The sequence below is a fragment of the Vicia villosa genome, unplaced genomic scaffold (genome assembly GCF_029867415.1).
Source record: "Vicia villosa cultivar HV-30 ecotype Madison, WI unplaced genomic scaffold, Vvil1.0 ctg.000680F_1_1, whole genome shotgun sequence".
Classification (NCBI taxonomy): Eukaryota; Viridiplantae; Streptophyta; class Magnoliopsida; order Fabales; family Fabaceae; genus Vicia; species Vicia villosa.
This window is the reverse complement of record NW_026705304.1, coordinates 460,950-486,391: the sequence shown is the minus strand read 5'-3', so window position 1 is coordinate 486,391 and position 25,442 is coordinate 460,950. Positions and strand designations below refer to the sequence as shown.

The 25,442-nt window shown below is 33.5% G+C and overlaps 1 protein-coding gene across 1 annotated transcript; it reads left to right on the top strand.

Annotated features, from left to right (window-relative positions):
- Positions 1–2,094: 2,094 nt before the first annotated feature.
- LOC131630416 (uncharacterized) lies at positions 2,095–2,484 on the top strand. The gene has a single exon (XM_058901195.1). The coding sequence runs from the start codon at positions 2,095–2,097 to the stop codon at positions 2,482–2,484; it is 390 nt and encodes a 129-aa protein (XP_058757178.1).
- The last annotated feature ends 22,958 nt before the right edge of the window (positions 2,485–25,442 follow it).

Sequence of the window (25,442 nt, the reverse complement as noted above, 5' to 3'; positions counted from 1 at the left end):
ATTTGGAGGTTTCTTTGGACCCTTGTTCCAATGGCAAAAAGCACCAAAAGATGACAGTTGTCAGTACTAGGTATGCTCCGTGTCCGGTGAGATGTAATTTTTTGAAGACAGAGTTGGGCTGGAGCATGAAATGGGTTCATAAACATTGGGCCCATTTCAAAATTGCTTTTGTTCGATGATACTTATTTTAAGTCCAAGACCGTTAGGCCCAAACCCAAGAAATGGAGGGAGGTGAAATATTTGGGGGGTAAGATAGACATTAGTCAATCTTACATACCCAAATTACCCAATATCTCTTTAGAGATGAGGAGAAAGGGAAAGGTTGAGGATAATGTTTTTGGTGGTTCTGTTATCTGTTGTGAATCGATGACGGATTCTGATGTCATTCAATACAATGTTAGACTGTGAAACGAATCTACGGTGGGGAAAACACTAAAAGATTCCTTAATCAGATTGTGAATGGTTTATGTGGGTTTTGAAGAGGAAGTTCAGAAGAATATAGAAGATACGGAGAATAGAGACAATGAGGGGTTGGCTTTTAGGAAGGCTAACAAAGGAACCATGAAATGATTATCGTAACTCTAAATATTAGAGGAGGGGGTAGTTTGATCAAGAGAAAAAGGATCGGTTATATAGTTCAATATGGTAAAGTTGATGTTTGCTCTCTCCAGGAAACAAAATTAGCTCAATTATATGTGACTTTTACATAAGAGTTTTGGGGGGGCGAAGGATGTGGAGTGGATGCATCTCGATTCGGTTGGAGCTTCTGGTGGATCATTCATTCTATGGAAGAAATATTCTATGGAGCTTCTTCATAGTTACAAAGGTCCTGGATAAGTTGGTTTAAAAGTTACGTTCAAAGGTGTGTGCACTAACTTCATTAACATTTATGCTCCTTATAATTTTGTGCAAAGAAGAGAAGTTTGGAGGAGTCTTTTAAGTAAGAGAAATGTATCTATTGGGGAGGAGTGCTGTATCAGAGGTGACTTCAACACAGTTTTACCAAAAGAGGAAAGGATTGGGAAGAGCATAGGGGTGAATGGTAGAGATATGACAGACTTTAATAATTTTGTGGAGGAGATGGAGTTGGTAGATCTCCCTTTTGTGGGAGGGAGATTTACTTGGTTAAGTGGGAACGGATTGGCAATGAGCGGGCTGGATAGAATTTTGATGACTGAAAAGTTAGTTATTGATTGGAAGTTAGTTAGTCAATTTGTGGGGAAGAGAGTCCCGTCTCACCACTGTCCTGTGTGGTTGAAAGGTGGTGGTTGTGATTGGGGGTCAAAACCTTTTAGATTCAATAACGGGTGGTACAAGCATGATGAATTCTCTAGTTTTGTTAACAAGGAGTGGAGTTTGTTGGTGGCAAAGGGTAGAGGCGACTATAGCTTATATGAAAAACTGAAGAATCTCAAATCTAGGATGAAGGTGTGGAACAAAGAAATATTCGTTTGGATTGATTTGAAAGTAGAAGAGAAACTTAAAGAGCAACATCAGTAAGACCAAAATCTGATAACAAATTTAGGTGGGGATGTGGCTGCGACTGTTGAAGAGAGAATGCTTGTAAGTGAGCAAATATGGAAGCACTTGGAATTGAAGGAATGTATCCTTAGATTAAAGTCTGGCTAGAACTGGTTAAAGGAAGGTGACCTCAATAGAAGGTTCTTTCATACCTCGTTGAAGAGCAGAATGCGCAGAAATTCTATCAGCCTTGTAAACACGAATGATGGAATGGTGGAGGGTGTTGCGAAGGTGAAGTTCCATATAAGGAAGCACTTTTTGAATTTCTTCAAAGAACCTTGCTTTAATAAACTTGTTCTGGGGGGTGTTTCAAGAGGTTGGAAGAAGGGGATCTGTTTACTTGGAGCATCCTTTCTCAAAAATTGAGGTCAAAGAGGCGATACGGGACTACAACGAGAGCAAAACTCCAGGGCCAAACTGATACACTTTGGACTTCTTCAAGAACCATTGGGAGCTGGTGAAGGAAGATGTCATGTTGTTCATATCTGAATTTCATTCTAAGTAGACTTGATTAAGGGATGCTATTCTTCATTTATTTCCTTGATTCCAAAAGTTCTCAACCCCCAATCTCTTATGGAGTACCGGCCTATTTGCCGTGTTGGGAGTCTTCATAAGATTATTTCAAAGCTTCTAGCTAGCAGACTTAAATATGTGATTGAGGAATTGATATCTCACAAGCAGACATATTTTATCAGAAATATGAATAACTTGGATGGTGTTTCAGTAGTTAATGAGTTAATTTATTTGGCTAAGAGGGAAGGTAGAAGTTGCTTGGTCATGAAGGTGGACTACGAGAAAGCGTATGATTGCGTAAGTTGGAACTACTTAAGGTATATGATGAAAAGTATGGGTTATGGTAACATATGGTTGAAGTGGATGAAGGCTTGTGTTTTTGTCAGTTCAATGGCAATTGTGGTTAATGGAAGTTGTACTGATGATTTCAAGGCGGAGTGTGGTTTATGACAAGGAGATCCCCTTTCTCCACTTTTGTTCGTAAATCGTTATGGAAGGTTTAACTTGCCTTATGGAGAGAGCGGTTAAGTTGGGGGAATATAGAGGATTTCATTTTGGAGAAATTAATTGTGTTGATATTTTGCATTTCGCGGATGATTCAATAATCTTCGGTGAAGGTGTGAATCAAAATTTATGGACTTTGAAGGCAATTTTTAGAAGTTTCGAATTGATGTCAGGCCTTAAAGTAAACTTTTACAAAAGCAACATATACAGTTTAAACTTGAATGGTAGATAGATGCAGTTATCTTTGTCTTTTCTGGCTTTTGGTGTTGGGGTCTTCCCTTTTAAATTCTTAGGGTTATGGTGGGTATTTCCCGAGGAATATTGGAATGTGGAAGGAGGTGGTGAGGGGCGTGAGGAAGAGGCTTGATAAATGGAGATGGAGTTTTTATCAATTGGAGGAAAGGTGGTGCTTATCAACTCTGTTTTGAACGCTATCCTATTGTGTTCCATATCTTTCTATAGGTCTCCTAAAAAGGTGATTAAAGAGTTAATTGGTATTCAAAAAAGATTCTTATGGAGGGGAGTGGAAGCGGAGAGATTCATAGATTGGGTTTGTTGGAAAGAAGTGTGCTAATCTAAAGAAGAAGGTGGGCTTGGTATTAGAGACATTGAAAGTATGAATATCTCATTACTCATGAAGTGGAAGTGGAGGATTCTTGCGGAGAATAATTTGGTGTGGTACGACTTGTTAAAATTCAGGTATACCAATCCGGAGTTGAAGATGTTTGTGAACGTCTGAAGAGTGTTAAAAAAAGGAGATTCCATATGGTGGCGCGACTTAGTGTGGATTAATGATTATGCAGGCTCTAGAAGCCTTTTTGCTTCTGATATTTTTCTGTGCAGGGTTAAGAATGGAGGAAATACTTCTTTCTGGTTCAATAGGTGGATTGGGGAGCAAGCATTATCGGAGGCATTTCCCGAGTTGTACGCTAAGGCATCTTCTCTGTTCATGTCAGTAGCGGATGTCGGTTATTGGGAGAATAATGTTTGGACTTGGGATGTGCAAGATTGGTTTAGCGATGAGGATGAAGACGATATTCCTCTTGTTCAGTTCTTGACAGATCTGATTTTGCATTATGATATGGTTCAGGATGTGCAGGATGTCTTCGTGTGGGCTGTTAACGATGATAAAAGTTTTTCGGTCAAGTCTTGTGCTAGAGAAATAAGGATAAGAGGGGAGGGCACTGGTGTGGGAGTTTTGATGCTGAATAAATTGAATTTCATGTGGAATCTAGAGGCTCCTTCAAAAGTGAGTTTTTGTTTGGAAACTTGTTTTGGATAGAAATCCCACCAGAGACCAATTGAAGAAGAGAGGGATATTGGCTTCCGATATTGATTGTCGTTGCATTTTGTGTTTAGAGCGGAGGAGGATTATAATCATTTGTTCGTTTCTTATCCCATTTTGTTGAAATATGGGAGAAAGTTGGGGCTTGGATTAGTGATTTGATTCCGTTGACAAACCTTGAGTTAAGAAATTTCCTTTCTTCTTTGACAAAATTAAGGTTTTAGACGAAAGATTAACTGTTGGTGTTATTTGGATGGCGGTCGTTTGGAATATTTGGATTATGAGGAATGCGATTTTGTTTAGGGGAAGGATTTTCAATTTTGACGAGTGCATAAATGCAATTGTTCTTTCCTTTTGGAAGTGGTTTAGAGCCGTTAATGTTTCATCTGTGTCCTGTAATTTTTATTTTTTGAACACTTTACCTCTATCGTATATAAAGAGGCAAATGTTCGATCATTGTATCCTTCTGTTTTGTGATTAAAACTATTACATATTGAAAAAAAATTACTTCTTTATAGACTTTTCATTATAGATTTTTCAAATGGATCACACTACAACTTGCCAAATAAATAAATAAATCACTCTTATACTTAAAATTGTTCAAAAAATACTCAAAAAGTACCCTAGAATCATTACGAATTACTAATTGCTAGTTCAACCAAAAATACGCAAAAGAATTAATAAATCCTACTAGGATAAAAAATTACCCATCTCTTTGACATTTTTTATTCAGATGAAAGTCTTTATTGTAAAAGTGTCAAGAGAAAATCAGGATCTTAGATTGAGTCTAACTGATTTAAATAAATGAGAAAATCTAACTCGAAAATGGAAGAACAATCAAAGAAGAAATTGAACTGAACCTTATAGGCGAAGGCCATTGAAGAATAATAGTATATTGTGTTTGGTAAAAAATTAATATTGATGTTCACTAAAGCCATTTCTTTTGTAAAAATATGTTTTTTAAAATGAGAAAATCAATATATATATATATATATATATATATATATATATATATATATATATATATATATATATATATAATTGTATTTCTTTTTCCTACCCTCTTTTCACTTGTGAAATCCTTGTTAAATTTGATAGATATAAAAATCAATTATTTAGTAGAAAATTTTTCTAAAACATAAAAAATTTAAGTCATTATATTTTTATATTTTTCTAAAAAAGATAAAGAAGAGAATATTGTTATATTTTTCTAAAAAAACATAAATAAGTGAATATTGTTATATTTTTCTAAAAAAAGATAAAGAAGAGAATATCATTATTTACAAAAATATTTTGGTTGATAGAATAAATTAATATAAATGTGAATAAAGGAAAGTAGTTTGAAATTTTGTATTATTTAAGGAAAAAATATAAACTCCTTACTTTCTTTAATGTTTCCTTAATTATCAACATTATATATCTATATAATATTTCCTTATATCTATGTAACTATTTATATTAAAGTACATGAACCTTGAAAATATCACTAATACTATTTTTTTTATAAATATCTTAGTCAACAATGTAAATTTATTTAAATTTGATAAAAGGAAGTACTTTTAGCATTTTCATTAAATTAGAAAAAAACTATTATTTCCTTAATTGTTTTCCAATTTTCCCTACACTTTTAACCGAATATATCTATATAATATTCTAATATTTGCATTATAGTTATCTATTCAATTCTTTCCATTATTGTACATGCACATAAAAGATTTTCAACCTTTAGTAATTATTATCTTCCATATTTTATTTTGACTCATTTTTTGTATATTATTTTATTTTAAATGGTAAATATTTTTGGGATTATCTTATTATTGTATACTTTCCAACTTTTATATATTCTCAATTTTTCATTTTCTATATAAAAGGAGTTATACAATCATTTTCATCACCAAGTAATTTTACAATCATTGTTGTGGAGAGAATTTTGATAGATTCACAAAAACATTTTATCTTATTTCAAAGAATGAACAACAATGGAGCAAATTATGTTTATGGCCAAGAACTGGCTCATCTGCTTAGAGAGAATATCAACGTAAGTGTTAATCGATGATTTTACTTATACTAAATTTATTATCCTATTCGAAATATACAAGAGTTTTTATAACTAACGTTATGTATCTCGTTACTTGACACAGAATAAAGTAGAAGGTTTTAGATCCGAATGCCGTGAAATGATTAAAACAGATGTTGAAACCACACCTGTTTATGTACGTATTTCATATCCTTAATTTATTCATATAATTGTTTTGCTTAGTGTTATAAAGTTGAACTAAGAAGACAAGTTGGAGACTAAAAAATTAATATTTTTTATTCTATAGGCTTAATAAAAAATCATTTAAATTTCTTTTCCAATGTCTATTTGAAGTTCAACTTTTTAATACATCTAAAATGAAATAGATATGCAATGGAGTAATTAACAATATTTATTTTTCATTCATAATGTTGCATATAATGACTTTATTTTTATTTTTTTAGGAATCAAAGTCGTCTAAACGTGGAAAGCCTTTGACAACAATACTGCTCAAAAGCAAAAAAATTTCCTTTTCGTTTTCTCCTGATTTTGATCTTACAAGATTTTCTGGCATAGATAATATGCTGTCTAATCTTAAGGATTGGGATGTTCAATGTCGAATGAGAAAATCTAGAATGTGTGATACGGTAAAAAAAAATTTTTTTATTGACTATAATTTTTATTTTTACTTTTGTAGATCTCAATACTTTAAAACTTAATGATTGATAGTTGACTTATAATATAAATCAATATTGATAAATTATTTATTTTATGACAAAATTATATATTTTCTTAATATTTTGCTCTTATGTTTAATTTTATATTAGTCATTGATAAAATAATTTTATTATGTAATGATATGATAAATAATGAGGAGGGATATATTTACTCCAAGAGTAAGTTATCAACACTTACTCTCCATCTTGACCATTAATTTTTCTTAATTTAATGGTTAAAATGAATGAGTATTAATTTTCTCTCTCCATATATAATTACTTATTAATTTTAACCATTAGATTGAAAAGTATTAATGGTTAAGATGTGGAGTAAGTGTTGATAACTTACTCTTGGAGTAAATATATCCCTCCTCATAAATAATATACATTTGTCAATGATAATCACACAACTCACTTATGTTTTTTTCTTTTTCTTGAAGTACTATATTCACACTATCGTTACTGGAGATAGAAAATTGAGATCGATTACAGAAGTTGTTAGCCACTTACTTCCTAAAGAATACGCTAAATTGGAGACAAGGAAAAGAAAGAGAAAGGTGATTGATAAAATATTATATAAATTTATGATATTGTATCTTTTATAAATCATTTATTAATAATATTTAATAAGATTTTATTTATATTTTCGTACTTATACATGTTATAATAATTGTTAGGACTGTGAGAATAACGATGAAGAAAATAATTTTGAATTAGAAGTAAATGAAAACAATTGGCCTCAAGTAAGGGCTGCTGAGTTACTTCCTCCTAGTGTCTCTGTACCTAGAAAAAAACGAAGTTATAAGGGCAAGGTGATGTGTCAAATTACATTTAATAATGATTTTGCTACGTAAAAACACTTACTTAACTTTAACATAATATATATTTTTTATTTTTAGGTTCAAAAAGAAAAATATGTTGAAGCGGAGAAAAATATTGCTTTGATTTCTTCCACTCGCTCTAAAGAGGTTTTTAAGAACAAAGAAAAAAATGTTGAAGTTGGGAACATTTCCTGTCCTCTTTCAGAGATTGAGGACAAAGAGACCAATGACGCAGTTGAAACTGTTTTTTCTTCTTCAGAAATTGAGGACAAAGAAAACAACCTTCAAGTTGGTAATGTTTTCAGTCTTCCAGAAACTAAGGACAAGGAGAATAATCTCAAAGTTAAAAATGTTTCTTGTCCTCGGACTATTAAGAACAAGAAAAACAATTTTGTAGTAGGAAATATCGTGTGCTCTCAATATATGGAGGACACAAAGAACAAATCAGAAGGTGAAAATGTTTTTGATTCTCAAGAAATGGAGGACGAAAAGATCAATATGCATGTGGAAGATGTTTCATTAGAAGCGTTATTTAATTCACAAGAAGTCTCTGCTGAATTTTTACAAAGTGTTTCAGATGTGCAACCTATTGTTCCCGTACATGAAGGAGTATTAGAAGATATGTTGAAAGATTATGTTGATGAAAATAATTGGACATTAGCAAATAGTATTAACAACTATGAAGTCTTACCTGAGAATCCAGAGGACTTCTCTGAATACGATGATTTGATAGCAAGCTTCTTAAACTAGTTGGTATTTTTCATTAGAATTCTAAAATAATCAGCAGTAACAAATTAATAATCATATATTGTTATTTCTATAGTGTGAGAGCATCAGCGGAGTTCGGCCGTTCTTTGGTGTATCAAGGTTGGAGAACCCTTAGTTCTCCCTTTTATTGAATCCTTGCTTAAAAAAAATGGCAATGCATAAGTGATTATGGCGTTTAAGAGGAGATACACCTCTATCATTTTTCATATTTGGAGATCTAAATATTTAAGAATTGTTTGAATTTAATTATTAATTAAATAATTTTTCATTATATATATTTTTTTCTTTTTGCTCTAAATTTGAGTTTCTAAGCTGAATTTTTTCACGAGTTCCAAAAATTTAAATATTATAATAATAAAATAATCAAATATTTGACCTAATATTTGATGTTTATTATATATATATATATATATATATATATATATATATATATCCGAGGTAATAATTTTATTAATATTTATTTTTAAAGAAAATAATTCGTTCAGCTCACATATACCCACGATTTTGTTTCGTTTGTTGTAAAAGCTTCATCATGAAAAGCGTTATTTGTTGTAATGTGTTCATTCAAAAAAAGGAAAAAGGAATGCTTAATATTATGCCATATTGAAGAAGAAATATGATGCATGTTTTATTTTTGTGCTTAAAGTATCTACTAATAATTATAGAAGATCATTGATTATTGAAAGTCAACAACTTTCAATAAAGAGATAAACAACCAACTTTGTTTATTTTATTAATATCTCTCAAACCAAGATCTCCTTCATACGAAGGAGAGCAAATTACCTTTCAAGATATAATTATCAGCTTGCTATTGTCTATGCTATCTGTCCATTAGAAAAATTATGATGTAAGAATCCATCTTATTAGCAAGGTTGATTGGTCATTCATAAAACTTAAGACTATACAAAAGCACGTCTTGTATGACTGATTGGACCAATTGAATCATGCACATCATAGAAAGAAGACGGGCCTTCTGAATAGCTAGTTTAACAAATACTCTATTTGCTACGATATAAAGATGACGAGTTCTAGTCTTATCTTTGAATGTAGGAATCAAAGAGAATTAAATGGTGGCTATCGCTAGTGAATTGAAGCATATGTGCAATGTGCCTTAAACTAAATTCTTAACTATCTCCACCATAAAACTTACACTTAGTGGAAATTATGTGTTGACTAAAAAAATTGTTGCTTTATATATTAGTATATTATGAGAAATACAGAAAAATGTTGATGCCAAGGACTGAACCATGTTCTAATTGTTTATACTCATTTAACTCATATTAGTTAAACTACCTCTTCCCGCTTAAAATATGTTAAGGGATGAGTTAAACGGTTTTTATAATTAGTAGACGGAATGAATTTGATTTTCTAAAAAATATGTTTTATTCCATCCACTATCAGGTAAGTCTATTCCATCAAATCTATCTATTTTTTATTAGTAATTTCTATAAATTAATATTTTTGTTAAGAAAAAGTTAAATTAACTTTTTAAAAAGTTGTTGAAAACGCTATATTTCTAATTAGTCTTAATTTATAATGATTAAGGAGCTTTGCTTTTAATAAACTAGTGTTTTCTATTATGAAATGAATAGTAAAATTATAAAAAAGATCATACAAAAAGAAGTATTTTCATTTTATATATCTGGCAAGCGACAAACCAAAGAATGTACACATAAATTGAGAAAACAGAGTACTGTGTTACTTCATCATGGATCCAAGATCAACTATCATCTACCTCACCAATATTCTTATATCTAACCGTTAAAACTCTACTCCACAAATAACATGATACTCCATGTTCACTCATCCAATAGGGCCAAGTTGGACAACAATAAATCTCACCATCAATTATAAGATCCATATACTAAATATGTTAAATTCATCACAAAATAACTAATAATAGAAGCAAGACAATTAATTCTACCATTAAGTATGCTCAATTATGATACATTGCAAAATTTATTAGCTCTGTATTAATGTAAACACTAATCCAAACTCCTTCATTTATTCTACCAACATTGAGGAAAAAAAATCTCCCAAAAATTTTCGTTTGTATTAGTGTTTATATATATATATATATATATATATATATATATATATATATATATATATATATATATATATATATATATATATATATATATATATATATATATATATATATATATATATATATATATATATATATATATATATACCAAAACCCTCGGCAGCTAAGTGATTTTAAAATTAGGAAGACCTAGTCTATTTCAATGATAGTTTCTAAGGGCACCATATGTATACCATCCCACCTGATAAAATCTATTATTGCAAGACCTAAGTTAGCAAGTCTATATGCACTGTGGTTCCTCTCTCGGTAAATGTGGATATCCAAGAAGCATATAGACCTCATGCATGTCAAATAGTTTTCCCATTTATTTCTTATACATCACGGAACAACAGAATGATTATCACAAGCCAACACCACTAATCTCGGATTTGGAGGTTGGTTCAAGGAGTTTTGATGGTCATATAATGATCGTGTAAGCATTCTGAAGCGACTCCAACCATTACCAAGACACGCAGCCTCAAAAATCACGATCCATATCGTTCACGGTTTGATGGCAAAAAGCCTACGGCCACTCAAGGAAACCGTAGGTAAAAGTGTTACCTTATTTGCAGAAGAGCGAAGGAGGAAGACAATGCGGATGTGATAGTAGAAGTGGACTGGTAACCAACGAGACCTGGGTTCGATACCCTGCGTCTCTTCTTATTTTGGTCAATTTTCTCACGTACCATACTCATGGATTCCATGATATGCGCCCACGCAAGGCTACAATACACACTCACGTCCCAGCCACAGGATCACCCTGGATGCACATCAGACGGACCAAATACTCAAGCCCACGGTACACCACCGATGGCCTACCACACTTGGTCCAAGCTAAGTGTTTCTAAATTTTTTTATTTTTAATTCTTCTTTTAGTTCTTTATTTTATTTATTTATTTTTTTTAGTTTATTAACTAGTCATTCAAAAAAATTTATATTTACAAAAATGTTTTTTTATTTATGTTTTATCGAAAAACTCGACTTTTTATCATCTCATCAATTAATTGTTTTTTTTTTATATTTAAAATTCAATTTTATTTTCATACATACTTTTAATTAATTAAATAATTAGGATTTAGTCCAATAATTATTTTAATTGTTTATATTTAATTGAATTTTCGATTTTTCTTAAATGTTTATTTAAAATATTAATTTATTTACTTAAGCCATTTGTTTAAACCCTGATTTATTCCGACAAATCAGGGTTGACGATCTTTAATGCACCAACTTTTCTTTATTCATTCGTAATTTTCAGGGTTGATCAAGAAGCGATGAAGGCTCAAGATATTTAAATTAATTATTTTTCCCTCATATTTTCTGCCTTTATTCTTTGCCTTTATTTTTCTGCACCAACGGGTTTTTGGCCATGTAATCCCCCACCCGAGGCCTTGTAATAGTTAGGTTTTGTATTATTTGTTTATAACTGCGTGGTTAGTAATCCTAGGGAGTGCAAGCCTTGAATGAACCTAGATCACTAATTATAAGATAAAATATCTGAATTAACCACCTGATTGTGCCTCACACACACCTTTAGGGTAATTCCTCTTGTTGCCTGTTGTCTTATTACTGTTGTCTTGTTGCCTTACGAATTATGCCTTTAAAATAGTCAAGTCCCTCGATTCCGAGGATACCTAAAGCAAATGTTGCCCTCAGTTCATTCATCATCAATTTTGTCTCTCGATGTTGCCTCGAAATAAGATGATTGTCCCATTGCTAAGATATCCTCGCATGATGCCTAAAAAGATTATTGACTCTTATATCCTTCCCTTAGACTACCTGCCCTCTTTATGGTAGGGATAGTATTATGGCGAACGATAATTCTCGATGACCCTTCAATATCCAATGAAAGGACTTCCTACCCTCTTTATGGTATGGATAGCCCTTTCAAACTGAAAAGCTAAAAGAACGATTTTTCAAACTTAGGGTTGGTAACTTTTTATTGCTTGCTCTATTCAAATTTCAAATACTTTTCCCACTCTTTTTCAAATACTTTCCAACAAGGCTACGCTTATTTACAAGCTAAAGTCCTTAACAAAGTTTTTACTATTCACACACTACACTTACTTTTTAAACATTTCAAACAAACAAAGTCAGCTAAGCAATTAAGAGCCCGTGGATAACCATGGATACAAAGGGTGCTTTAAACCTTCCCTTTGTATAATTTACCCCCGAACTCAAAATCACTTTAAAAGGTCTTTTTCTGTTCTTTTAGCCTTTCTATAAATTGGATAAAATAAAAGTCGGTGGCGACTCATGCTTACCGCAACATTGCTTGCTTAAATATTTAAAGTCAATTCACCGTATTACAAAGTCGATGGTTATTCACATGCTTGTGTCGAAGATGCTAGGGTTGTTAGCATGTTAAATTAGGTTTTAGTGTTTAAACCCTAATTTGTTAAGTTAGCTTGTTTATTAAGTTGGCTTGTGTAATGGGTCTTGTGGAAAAAGCCCATTAGTTAGTATGTTAGGTTTTATTATAAATAGCATACTAGTCTCTCATCATTGCTAAGCTGCAAATCCTAATTTAGGGTGAGAGAGGTTATTTGTTATTCTTATAAACTTGTAATCTTGTTTTAAGAGAAAGTAAAAGAATAACAGTTATAACAAATTCTTGTGTTCTTCTTATCTTCTCTAATTCCTATTATATTTTTTTCTTGACATCGTTTTTCACAACAAGGTCAACAAAAGAAGATCATCAACCTAGAGATGTTATTTATCCTCCTGAGTTCGAACACAAGGCCAAAAATTTGAAATTGGAAAATAAATTTTGTCCTCCAATGTCTGAGGACAAGATATTTCCCTCAAAAATATTTGATAACAAAGATAATGCTGTTGAAATCAAGGCTAAGGATGAAAATAATCTTGAAGTAAGTAGTGATGATTTACTTCTCCCTATTGCCTTTCTACCCAGAAAGAAGAGAAGCAATAAAACGAGGGTGATGCATCAAACATATATTAAATACTAATATTTTCCATAAATTTTCTTACATAATTTTGACTGATTATTTTATTATTGTTTATTAATTATAGGTTCCAAAAGAAAAACATGTTGAAAAAAAGAAATATAATGCTCCAATTTCTCCAAGCTCTTCAACATTGTCTCCTATAGTTGGGGACAAAGTGAACAATCCGGAAGTTGAAAATATTTTTTGTCCTCTTGTCATCATGGTCAAAAAAATAATCATCAATATGGAAAGGTTTTTTATTCCTCTGAGATTAAAGACAAGGCAAAATATTTGGAATCAGAAAATAACTTTTGTCCTACAATGTTTAAGGACAATATATTGTTCTCAGATGAGGTTGATGACGAAGATAGTAATGTTAAAATTGAGGATGAGGATAAAAACAATCTTGAAGTTAGGAGTGATGATTTAGTTCTCCATATTGCCTTTGTACCTAGAAAGAAGAGAAGCTATAAAACGAGGGTGATGTATCTAACATATATTTAATGTTAATATTTGTACATTAATTTTCTTATGTAATTTTGACTGACTATTTTATATTGTTTATCATTTTTAGGTCGGAAAAGAAAAACACGCTCAAAAAGGGAAAAATGATTCTCCAAGCTCTCAAAATGTTTCAATATTCTCTGTTTTGATTGAAGACAAAGTGAATAATTCAGAAGCTGCATATAATTCTTATCCTTTAGTAATCAAGGTCAAAGCAAATAACTCTCAAGCTGAAAATGTTTTTTTTGTCCTTCTGAGATCAAACACACAAGGAAAAAATTTTGGAATATGAAAATATATCTTGTCCTCCAATGTCTAAGGACAAAGAGAATATTTTAAAAACTAAAAATTATGCCTGTCCTCAAGAAATGGAGTACATTGAAAATATTTTAGAAATGGAAGATATTTCAATAGAAATATTGCTAAATCCACAAGAAGGTTGAATCTTTCTTAAGTATTTTGGAAGTACAACCCAATGTTCATGTCAATCCAGGAGCGGAAGAAGATATGTTGAAAACATGTGATGATAATAGTTTGACATCAACGGAGGAGAACAAAAACTACGAAATCTATTTTGAGATTACCGAAGATTTTTTTGAGTATGATGATTTCATAGCAAGCTTCCTCAATTAAATTTTAATTTTTTTTTACCTAAAGCTGTAAAATAATCATCAATAGCAAACAAAGGATGATAACCTAACGTGGTTTTGTTAATCCTTTTATAATTGTCAGTTTGAGAGTATGAGAAATTTGATAATTGGCATGATATAGAGTCCAAAAACAGATGCACCTCTACATATTTCTTAGCTAAGTTTAAGTCATCAATAAAATCATATTTGATTTTTTTTAATTGTTTTAATCAACTCTAATTTATTATACTTTTATGATATATTTATTATTTTGATAATATGTAGCTAAGTTTAAGTCATAAATTAAATCATTTTCGATTAAATTTTATTTATTTTTTCAATCGAACTCTAAATTATTATACTTTTATATTTATAATATATTTATCATTTTGATCAACAACCACCTTAAGTGTCAATTTTGAATACATGACTTTTCTAAGTTACTAAAACGTTTAATCATTTCTATGAAAAAAAACTAAAATAGAATTTTTAGTCATTTATTAAACATAATTTAATACAAAATGAAATTTTTTAATTGTACAACTATTTTTTAATCCAATTAATTCATATAAAATTTTGGACGAATCTAATGCTTATAATTTTTTTAAGCATTCAACAAATTAAGTCCTCTAATAAAAATACTAATCTATTAGACAAAATCAAAATAATTTAGTTTTATCTACTAAAGAAAGACCGAAGACTGAAGAGGTTTCGGCTGTTGAAGAGAGATAATAGCGTAGTTTCTGTGATGACATAGAGATACAGAACCACTTATTCTTTGAATATACAAACCTTCCGTTTATCTGGCTGCAGCTGCAGATATTGGATTGGCTTCAGTTGAAGCATACACTTGCAGATTGGAATCATGAAGCAAGATGGATACTCAGTACTTGTGGTAGAAAAGGTTGGAGATTGAGAATTCTACTATGTGCTTTTACATAAACTATTCATGAGTGCTGGAAAATCAGAAATGTGTTGTGTTTTTGGAAAAAGTACTACTCCTAATGTAGTAGTGCAAAAGATTATTGATGTTGTTGTCTATAAATGTTGACCCAAGTTGAGGGAAAATATTGGTAGTATTTTTATGGACAACTTCTTTTGGGTTAAGTATTTTTTTTTTCTATAAATATCTCAAATTTCATTTTTAATTCTTATTTAAAAAATGACATATTTTGGTTCTCATAAAATTATTATGTCGGTAGTTTTAGTCCCTATTGTTAAACTGTTGGAGCGGTATAGCGGCAAACAACAAACGTTTTGGAAGTATTTATCCGGGAAATTATCGTGTCCACAGAGATTAGTGCTATTGAATCGTCGTTCGAAGGATTCTTAGTTATGAGCTTGGGTTAAATGGGTTTTAAGCAAACAGGAAAATATAACATATGAACATAAAGTAAATTCATTCTTGATAGAGAATAGCTTATCTGGTTTGAATCTAAACTACTCCTCACAAACTTAGATTTATCACTCCGCCGTACTCAATCTACAATACTCATCAGAATCACCACATATCCCTCACATCAATGTCTATTTCTGCAACACCGACGAGAATTCAACTATATTGCTCTTTCGACGATGTCTCAACCGATCAAACAACACAGAAGCATTAAACTCAGATATTAAGTGGATGTTAACCCCAATCCTATGTCTAGAATCAAAAGCTAACAGATATCCCCCTAATCTAGATTTGTGATGTCTATTTCTACAACAACACATATCCAAAACATTTAAGCAAAAAGATCAAGGAAACACCGATTAAGATTTGTAAAGCAAACTTTATACAACTAGTAGAAAGAGTAACAAACATCCATGGGTTTAGAGTATTTACATACAAACTCACCAAAAGAGAAATACAAAGAGAAGAGAAGAAGAAGAAAATCAAATATTTCACGGTGTCAATCACGAGCAAAGAAGTTTCAACTCCGGATCATCCGATTACAAGCTTCAATGGTGTTTCCAAGCTAAATCTACCCAAAAATGACCTAGGATGAGTTGGGGTTCAAAAATACCCAAAACATAACCTAAAAAAATCTGATTTTCGCCTATTTATGCAATTTTGAGATCTGTCCAGCGCGCGTCGCGCGCAGGAGCGCGCATCGCGCCCAACTCGCTGACTTGAAAAAACAGCTTTTAGTAAAAATGACGTAACTTGAGAACCGTAACTCCGATTTGCACCTGGTTCGAAGCGTTGGAAAGCTTATTCAATTTCCTATCTAAAAATGAATAAATGGTAGTCAAATTGATGATTTTTATCTTCCTCATTTTGATCCTTATCCATCGAATGAATTGATTCCGTCGCTTAAAATCGCGCGTTTGAAGCCGTGTCTTCGACACTTTATTGCTCATGCTCCAAATACGCAAGAATACCTACAAAAAGAGTAGAAAACTATCAAAAAATATAAAAGTGTATGAAAACATATCTATTCACAAAGTATACGTATTTATGCACAAAACGGGGTATTATTCAACGGTATTAACAAAAAGTATCGATAAGTGCAACAAAACATATATACGAAATAACTACATTTTGGCACTTAACATAAACTAATTTATATTTTTGAGTGAATTGGAGCATATTCACTTCCTCAACTTCATTAATCTTAAACTCCCGAAAATCACCAATATCTATTGCTTTCCGCATTAAAACCGTGAGAACCTCCATGACCAACACGAACAAAAAAAGGGGACAAAGAGTCTCCTTGTCAAAATCCTTTCTCAACCTTGAAATCCTTCGTAGTACTACCGTATATAATAACATACATACTACTAGTGAAAAGGCATCCTTCCATCCATCTCATCCACCTAACACCAAATCCTATCTTGTCTAAAACATACCTTACAAAATTCCAACTTACACTATCATATGCTTTTTCAAAGTCTACTTTCAACACTACAGAAATCCTTTTATCTCTTTTAGAAAGATCTAACACCTCGTTAACCACAAGAACTCCATCCACAATATTTCTACCCAGAACTTCCATCCATCTCATCCACCTAACACCAAATCCTATCTTGTCTAAAACATACCTTACAAAATTCCAACTTACACTATCATATGCTTTTTCAAAGTCTACTTTCAACACTACAGAAATCCTTTTATCTCTTTTAGAAAGATCCAACACCTCGTTAACCACAAGAACTCCATCCACAATATTTCTACCCAGAACAAAAGTCATTTGGTTGTTCGACACCAACTTCTCGATGACACACTTCTCAACCTTGCCGCCAAGAGTTTTGCAAGAATGCTATACAAACTTCTCACAAAACAAATAGGCCTATATCCAGACAAGGATTGAGGGTTTTTGACTTTTGGAATTAAGGTGATGAAAGATAAGGTGCAAGCTTTCGTAAGCCTAGCCTTGTTATGAAAGTCCTTCACGAATCTAACAACATCCTCCTTAACAACCTCCCAATTATGTTAAAAAAATTCAAGGGAGTAACCATCTAGACCGGAACTTTTGTTTCCATCACATGACCAAATAGCTTATTTCACCTCCTCTTCCGAAAACGTTCTCTCCAACCACACTCTATCATTCTCACACAAGGTATGGAAAACAAGGCCCTGCAGTAAAGCTCTTATGGTATATTCTTCTTTAAAAAACTTTTAAAATTAATTTTGACCTCCTCCTTTATCTCTTTGACACCTTCCACCATACCATTCTCTCCATACAATAAAGTGATGCCATTTCTTCTATGTCTCGCCTTTAACGCGTTGTGAAAATAATGCGTATTCTTGTCTCCATCCTTCAACCAAAGTTGTCTAGATTTCAACCTAAGCATGCTTTCTTTCACATTTAAACAATTCCATAACTCATTTGTGGCTTCTCTTCTAAGATTAACTAAGGGATCAACATTACCCCCAATATCATTTACCGATAACTTGTCTAACTCTTTAAGATTTCCCACCTACACACTCACATTTAAATCAATACATCTGAAAACCTCATGATTCCAAACTCTAAGACGGTGCTTCAAACTTTTTAGCTTCTCATACAAAATAAAGTCTCCTCTACTCTCTTTCTTCAACTTCACCCATTCTTCAACAATAAAGGCCTTAAACCCTTCATGTTTATACCAAGAATTGTTAAACCTAAAAGGCTTAGGACCCCAATCAATTTTCACGGTATTTAACCGAATTGGAGGATGATCTCAAATATCCCCACTCTTCAATCATCTTCCTTGTTACCAAAAACCTATCAAGTCTACTCATAGTCTTCTCGTTGCCTTTGAACCAAGTGAATTTACCTCCCACACACGGAATGTCATCCAACCCCATATTCTCAATGAATCCACGAAACTCCTCCATGCCTCTTCTATGGTGATAATCTCTTTCCCCTAATCTTTCTTCTCTACTAGAAACTTCATTAAAATCACCTCTAAGACACGGTTCTTCGTTCCCACTTTTCTCTTCCTCTCCACCAAGCTAGTCCACAAAACTCTCCTAGCCATCACACTACAAGGAACATAGACGAAGAGAATTTTTTTGCGAACATCCTTAAGTTCGTGAGAGGAACTATCCATCTTGGTGGTTTCAGATCCAGAGGCCAAGCTAATGTTGGTAGAAAGTATGAAGAATTTTTTTTTTGCTGAAGGCCACTTCTCGATTACGGTCATCCTACTAGGGGCTAACCTTTGTATCCTTGAGGATATCGTGGAGGACGTTATGGAAACTATGCTGGAAGGTGATAGTAAATGGCTGGATCTTTGGTTTAAGGAAGTGAGGAGATAGATCCCTAGAGAAGTCTGTTAGAACAAGATTTGTTCTGATCAATATTCTTAGTTTTGATGATAACAAGGATATGAATTTTGTGTGAGATAATGTGGTACTCTAATACATTGCAATTTCCCTTTCAGGAAATATATAAAGAGTATGCACAAATCAGCGCTCAGAAGCTTTGTCTCAGAAGGTTCAGCATGCAACATCAGAACATGGTCTGGCAAGACATCAGAAGATGGTCAAGGCAGAATCAGAACATGGGTCTATGAAAGCATCAGAAGAACTTGAGGTCAGAAGCAGAAGCACTGAAGTTCTCATGGTATCACGCTCAGAAGCACTTCAAGGTCAGAAGACAAGAAGATGCTTTGCACCAAGCTGTTTGACTCTGATGATATTCAAATATTTTATTCACAAGCATCAGATCAGAAGAAAGTACAGCTGGCAGGCTACGCTGACTGACAAAAGAAACGTTGGAAGCTATTAAAGGCAACGTCAGTAGACACAGCGTGAACAAAGCTCGAGGTAGTTGACAAAAGCGTGAAACATTAAATGCAAAGCTGTACGGAACACGCAAAGCATTAAATGCGCTCAACGGTCATCTTCTCAAACGCCTATAAATATGAAGTTCTGATGAGAAGCAAGGTGGACGATTTTGCAAAAACAATTAACTTGCTGAAACGCTGCTCAAATCCAAAGCTCAGAAACTTCATCTTCATCAAAGCTCACTACATTGCTGTTGTAATATATTAGTGAGATTAAGCTTAAACGTTAAGAGAAATATCACTGTTGTGATTATAGCTTTTCAGAAGCATTTGTAATACTCTTAGAATTGATTACATTAATTTGTAAGTAACTAGAGTGATCAAGTGTTGATCAGGATACTCTAGGAAGTCTTAGCTTGTGTCTAAGCAGTTGTAATTAGAGTGATCACGTGGTGGTCAGGATACTCTAAGAAAGTCTTAGCTTGTGTCTAAGCATTTGTTCCTGGAGTGATCAGGTTGTGATCAGGATACTCTAGAAGACTTAGTCGCGGACTAAGTGGAAAACCATTGTAATCTGTTGCGATTAGTGGATTAAATCCTCAGGTGAGGTAAATCACTCCGTGGGGGTGGACTGGAGTAGTTTAGTTAACAACGAACCAGGATAAAAATAACTGTGCATATTGTTTTTATCGTTCAAGTTTTTAAGACTACACTTATTCAAACCCCCCTTTCTAAGTGTTTTTCTACCCTTCAATTGGCATCAGAGCGCCGGTTCTAAGGTGCAAGCACTTAACCGTGTTTAGAAAAGATTCAGGAAGAGAAAAACGCTTCAGTAAAAGATGGCTGATGAATCTCAAGCAAATCCAACTCCATCTACATCTGGCTCTGCTGAGCAATACAATGGTAACAATGGTTATACTAGACCACCAGTATTTGATGGTGAAAACTTTGAATACTGGAAAGATAAACTGGAAAGTTACTTTCTTGGTCTAGATGCTGATCTATGGGATCTTCTGTTGGATGGTTACAAACATCCTGTTAAAGCTACTGGTGTAAGGCTCACGAGAAGCGAAATGAATGATGATCAAAAGAAAGATTTCAAGAATCATCACAAATGCAGGACTGTTTTGCTGAATGCTATCTCTCATGCTGAGTATGAGAAGATATCTAACAGGGAAACGACCCATGACATATATGAGTCCTTGAAGATGACTCATGAAGGAAATGCTCAAGTCAAGGAGACTAAAGCTCTTGCTCTAATCCAGAAGTATGAAGCCTTCAAGATGGAGGATGATGAAGATATTGAGAAGATGTTCTCAAGATTTCAAACTCTGACTGCTGGATTGAGAGTTCTGGATAAAGGCTACACCAAGGCTGATCATATAAAGAAAATCATCAGAAGCTTACCCAGAAGATGGGGTCCAATGGTAACAGCATTCAAGATTGCCAAGAATCTGAATGAAGTTTCTTTGGAAGAGCTTATCAGTGCCTTGAGAAGCCATGAAATTGAGCTAGACGCAAACGAGCCTCAGAAGAAAGGTAAGTCTATTGCATTAAAATCTAATATTAAAAAATGCACTAACGCATTTCAGGCTAGAGAAGAAGATCCTGAAGAATCAGAATCTGAAGAAGAAGATGAACTGTCCATGATCTCCAGAAGGGTGAACCAACTCTCGAAGAACAAGCAAAGGAAGTTCAAAGGCTTCAGAAATTCAAAGAAATTTGAACATGGAGAATCTTCTGGTGACAGAAGATCTGACAAGAAGAAGGCTGTCTGCTATGAGTGCAATGAGCCTGGACATTACAAGAACGAGTGTCCGAAACTTCAGAAGGAGAATCCCAAGAAGAAGTTTCATAAGAAGAAAGGTCTTATGGCAACATGGGATGATTCTGAATCAGAATCAGAATCAGACTCTGAAGGAGAGCAGGCAAACTTTGCGCTGATGGCGACAGAAGATGATGGATCAGAATCTACATCAGAATCAGATTCTGAAGAGGTATTTTCTAAACTATCTAGAGAAGAGTTAGTTTCCAGTCTAACAGAGCTTCTTGAATTAAAAGCTCATCTTAGTATCAAATACAAAAAGCTGAAAAAGAAATTTGAATTTGAAACTAAGAAGCTTGAGTTGGAAAATTCTGAATTAAAAGAAAAAGTTTTAAAATTATCCAATAATGTTGGATCTCCTTCTGATTCAGAAAAATCCACTCCTAGTCTGAATCACATTCTAAAAGAATATGATTTAAGTTTCAGGAAGTTCTTATCTAGAAGTATTGGCAGAAGTCAGCTAGCTTCTATGATATATGCTGTGTCTGGAAACAAGAGAGTTGGCATTGGTTATGAGGGTGAAATCCCATACAAGCTTGAATCTGTGGATGATATGAAAATATCATACAAGCCTCTGTATAACCAATTTAAATTTGGCCACTCCCATGATATTAAGCACACATCACATGCACAAAGTTTTCACATAACACACACCAAGAAGCATGTGACACAACCTAAGAAATATCATGGAACTCAGAATAAGAAGTATAATGCTGTTCCTCCTGTTAAATATTTTGCTAAACCCAAGTTCAATCAGAACTTGAGGAGAACTAACAAGAAAGGACCCAAGAAAATGTGGGTACCTAAGGAAAAGATTATTCCTATTGCAGATATCCTTGGCGGCAAAGAGGACAGAAAGCAAAATGTCATGGTACCTGGACTCTGGATGCTCGCAACACATGACGGGAAGAAGGTCTACATTCCAAGACCTGGTGCTTAAACCAGGTGGAGAAGTCAAGTTTGGAGGAGATCAGAAGGGCAAAATCATTGGCTCTGGAACCATAAGTCTTGGTAACTCTCCTTCCATAACTAATGTACTTCTTGTAGAAGGATTAACACATAACTTATTGTCCATAAGTCAATTAAGTGACAATGGTTATGATATAATCTTCAATCAAAAGTCTTGCAAGGTTGTAAGTCAGAAGGATGGCTCAATCCTATTTACAGGCAAGAGGAAGAACAACATTTATAAGATTGATCTTTCTGATCTTGAGAAGCAGAAGGTGACTTGTCTTATGTCTGTTTCTGAAGAGCAATGGGTCTAGCACAGAAGATTAGGTCATGCTAGTTTGAGAAAGATTTCTCAGATTAACAAACTAAATCTAGTCAGAGGACTCCCAAATCTGAAATATAAATCAGATGCTCTTTGTGAAGCATGTCAGAAGGGCAAGTTCTCCAGACCTGCATTCAAGTCTAAGAATGTTGTTTCTACCTCAAGGCCGTTAGAACTCTTGCACATTGATCTGTTTGGCCCAGTCAAAACAGCATCTGTCAGAGGGAAGAAATATGGATTAGTCATCGTTGATGATTATAGCCGCTGGACATGGGTAAAGTTCTTGAAACACAAGGATGAGTCTCATTCAGTGTTCTTTGATTTCTGCACTTAGATTCAATCTGAGAAGGAGTGCAAGATCATAAAGGTCAGAAGTGATCATGGTGGCGAATTTGAGAACAGATTCTTTGAGGAGTTCTTCAAAGAAAATGGTATTGCCCATGATTTCTGTTGTCCTAGAACTCCACAGCAAAATGGAGTTGTAGAGCGAAAGAATAGGACTCTACAAGAAATGGCCAGAACCATGATCAATGAAACCAATATGGCTAAGCATTTTCGGGCAGAAGCAATTAACACTGCGTGTTATATTCAGAATAGAATCTCTATCAGACCTATTCTAAATAAGACTCCTTATGAATTGTGGAAGAACAGAAAGCCCAACATTTCATATTTCCATCCTTTTGGATGTGTATGTTTTATTCTGAATACTAAAGATTATCTTGGTAAGTTTGATTCTAAAGCACAAAAATGTTTCCTTCTTGGATATTTTGAACGCTCTAAAGGCTACAGAGTATACAATACTGAAACATTGATTGTAGAAGAATCAATCAATATCAGGTTTGATGATAAGCTTGGTCGTGAAAAACCAAAGCAGTTTGAGAATTTTGCAGATTTTGATATTGATATATCAGAAGCAGTAGAACCAAGAAGCAAAGCTGCAGAAGATGGCAGTCTCAGAAGCAATGGATCAGAAGATCAAGTTGCTGCATCTTTAGAGAATCTTAGGATTTCTGAAGAACCAACTATCAGAAGATCACCTAGACTTGCTTCAGCTCACTCAGAAGATGTGATCCTTGGAAAGAAAGATGATCCCATCAGAACAAGGGCATTCCTTAAGAACAATGCAGAATGTCAATTAGGTCTTGTTTCTTTGATCGAGCCAACTTCTGTTGATCAAGCTCTAGAAGATCCAGACTGGATAATTGCCATGCAAGAAGAACTAAATCAGTTTACAAGGAATGATGTATGGGACTTGGTTCCTAGACCAAAAGGATTTAACATCATCGGTACTAAGTGGGTTTTCAGAAACAAGCTAAGTGAGAAAGGTGAAGTGGTAAGAAACAAAGCCAGACTGGTTGCTCAGGGTTATAGTCAGCAAGAAGGGATTGATTATACAAAAACCTTTGCACCAGTGGCCAGATTAGAATCTATTCGTCTATTAATTTCTTTTGCCACTCAACACAACATCACTCTTTATCAGATGGATGTCAAGAGTGCCTTATTAAATGGTTATATAGATGAAGAAGTTTATGTTCACCAACCTCCTGGTTTTGAAGACTCCATGTCTCCAAATCATGTTTTCAAATTAAAGAAATCATTATACGGATTGAAACAAGCTCCCAGAGCTTGGTATGAACGTTTGAGTTCTTTCCTTCTGGAAAATGATTTCACTAGAGGAAAAGTGGACACTACTCTCTTTTGTAAAACATTTAAAAAGGATATTTTAATTTGTCAAATATATGTTGATGATATTATCTTTGGAACATCTAACGCTACACTTGGAAAGGAGTTTGCTGAGTCTATGCAGGCTGAATTCGAAATGAGCATGATGGGAGAACTCAAGTACTTCCTTGGGATTCAAATCAACCAAACTTCCGATGGAACCTATGTTCATCAAACGAAGTATGTGAAAGAACTTCTGAAGAAGTTTAATCTTTCTGAAAGCAAAGAAGCCAAAACTCCTATGCATCCAACTTGTGTACTGGGTAAGGATGAGGTAAGTAAGAAGGTAGATCAGAAGTTGTACAGAGGTATGATTGGATCTCTTCTATATCTAACTGCTTCTAGACCTGACATTCTCTTTAGTGTTTGCTTGTGTGCTAGATTCCAATCAGATCCGAGAGAATCTCATTTAACTGCGGTTAAGAGAATTCTAAGGTATCTGAAAGGTACTACTAATGTTGGGTCAGTTTACAGAAAATCTAAAGATTACAACTTAGTAGGATTCTGTGATGCTGACTATGCTGGAGATAGAATAGAAAGGAAGAGCACTTCTGGAAGTTGTCAATTTCTTGGAAGTCATCTGATCTCATGGTACAGCAAGAAGCAAGCTACTATTGCCCTCTCAACAACAGAAGCAGAATATGTTGCTGCTGCTGGTTGTAGCACACAAATGCTCTGGATGAGAAGTCAGCTGGAAGATTATCAGATATATGAGAGTAACATTCCTATTTTCTGTGATAATACTTCTGCTATATGTTTATCTAAGAATCCTATTTTACATTCAAAAGCTAAACATATTGAGATCAAACATCATTTCATAAGGGACTATGTTCAGAAGGGTGTTATATCTTTAAACTTTGTGGATACAGACCATCAATGGGCTGATATCTTTACAAAACCCCTTGCTGAAGATAGGTTTAAGTTCATTCTGAAGAATATCAGTATGGATTTATGCCCAGAATGAGAAGATGAGAAGATCTTATGTATGAGTATCTTCTGAAATGAAATTGGATTTTTGTTTATAAGAAGTTCTGATTGAAATCAATTAGAAATTGTGATTCAGTTATTACTAACGTTTCATTGTCTAAGTTGATTCAGAATATCTTTAAAA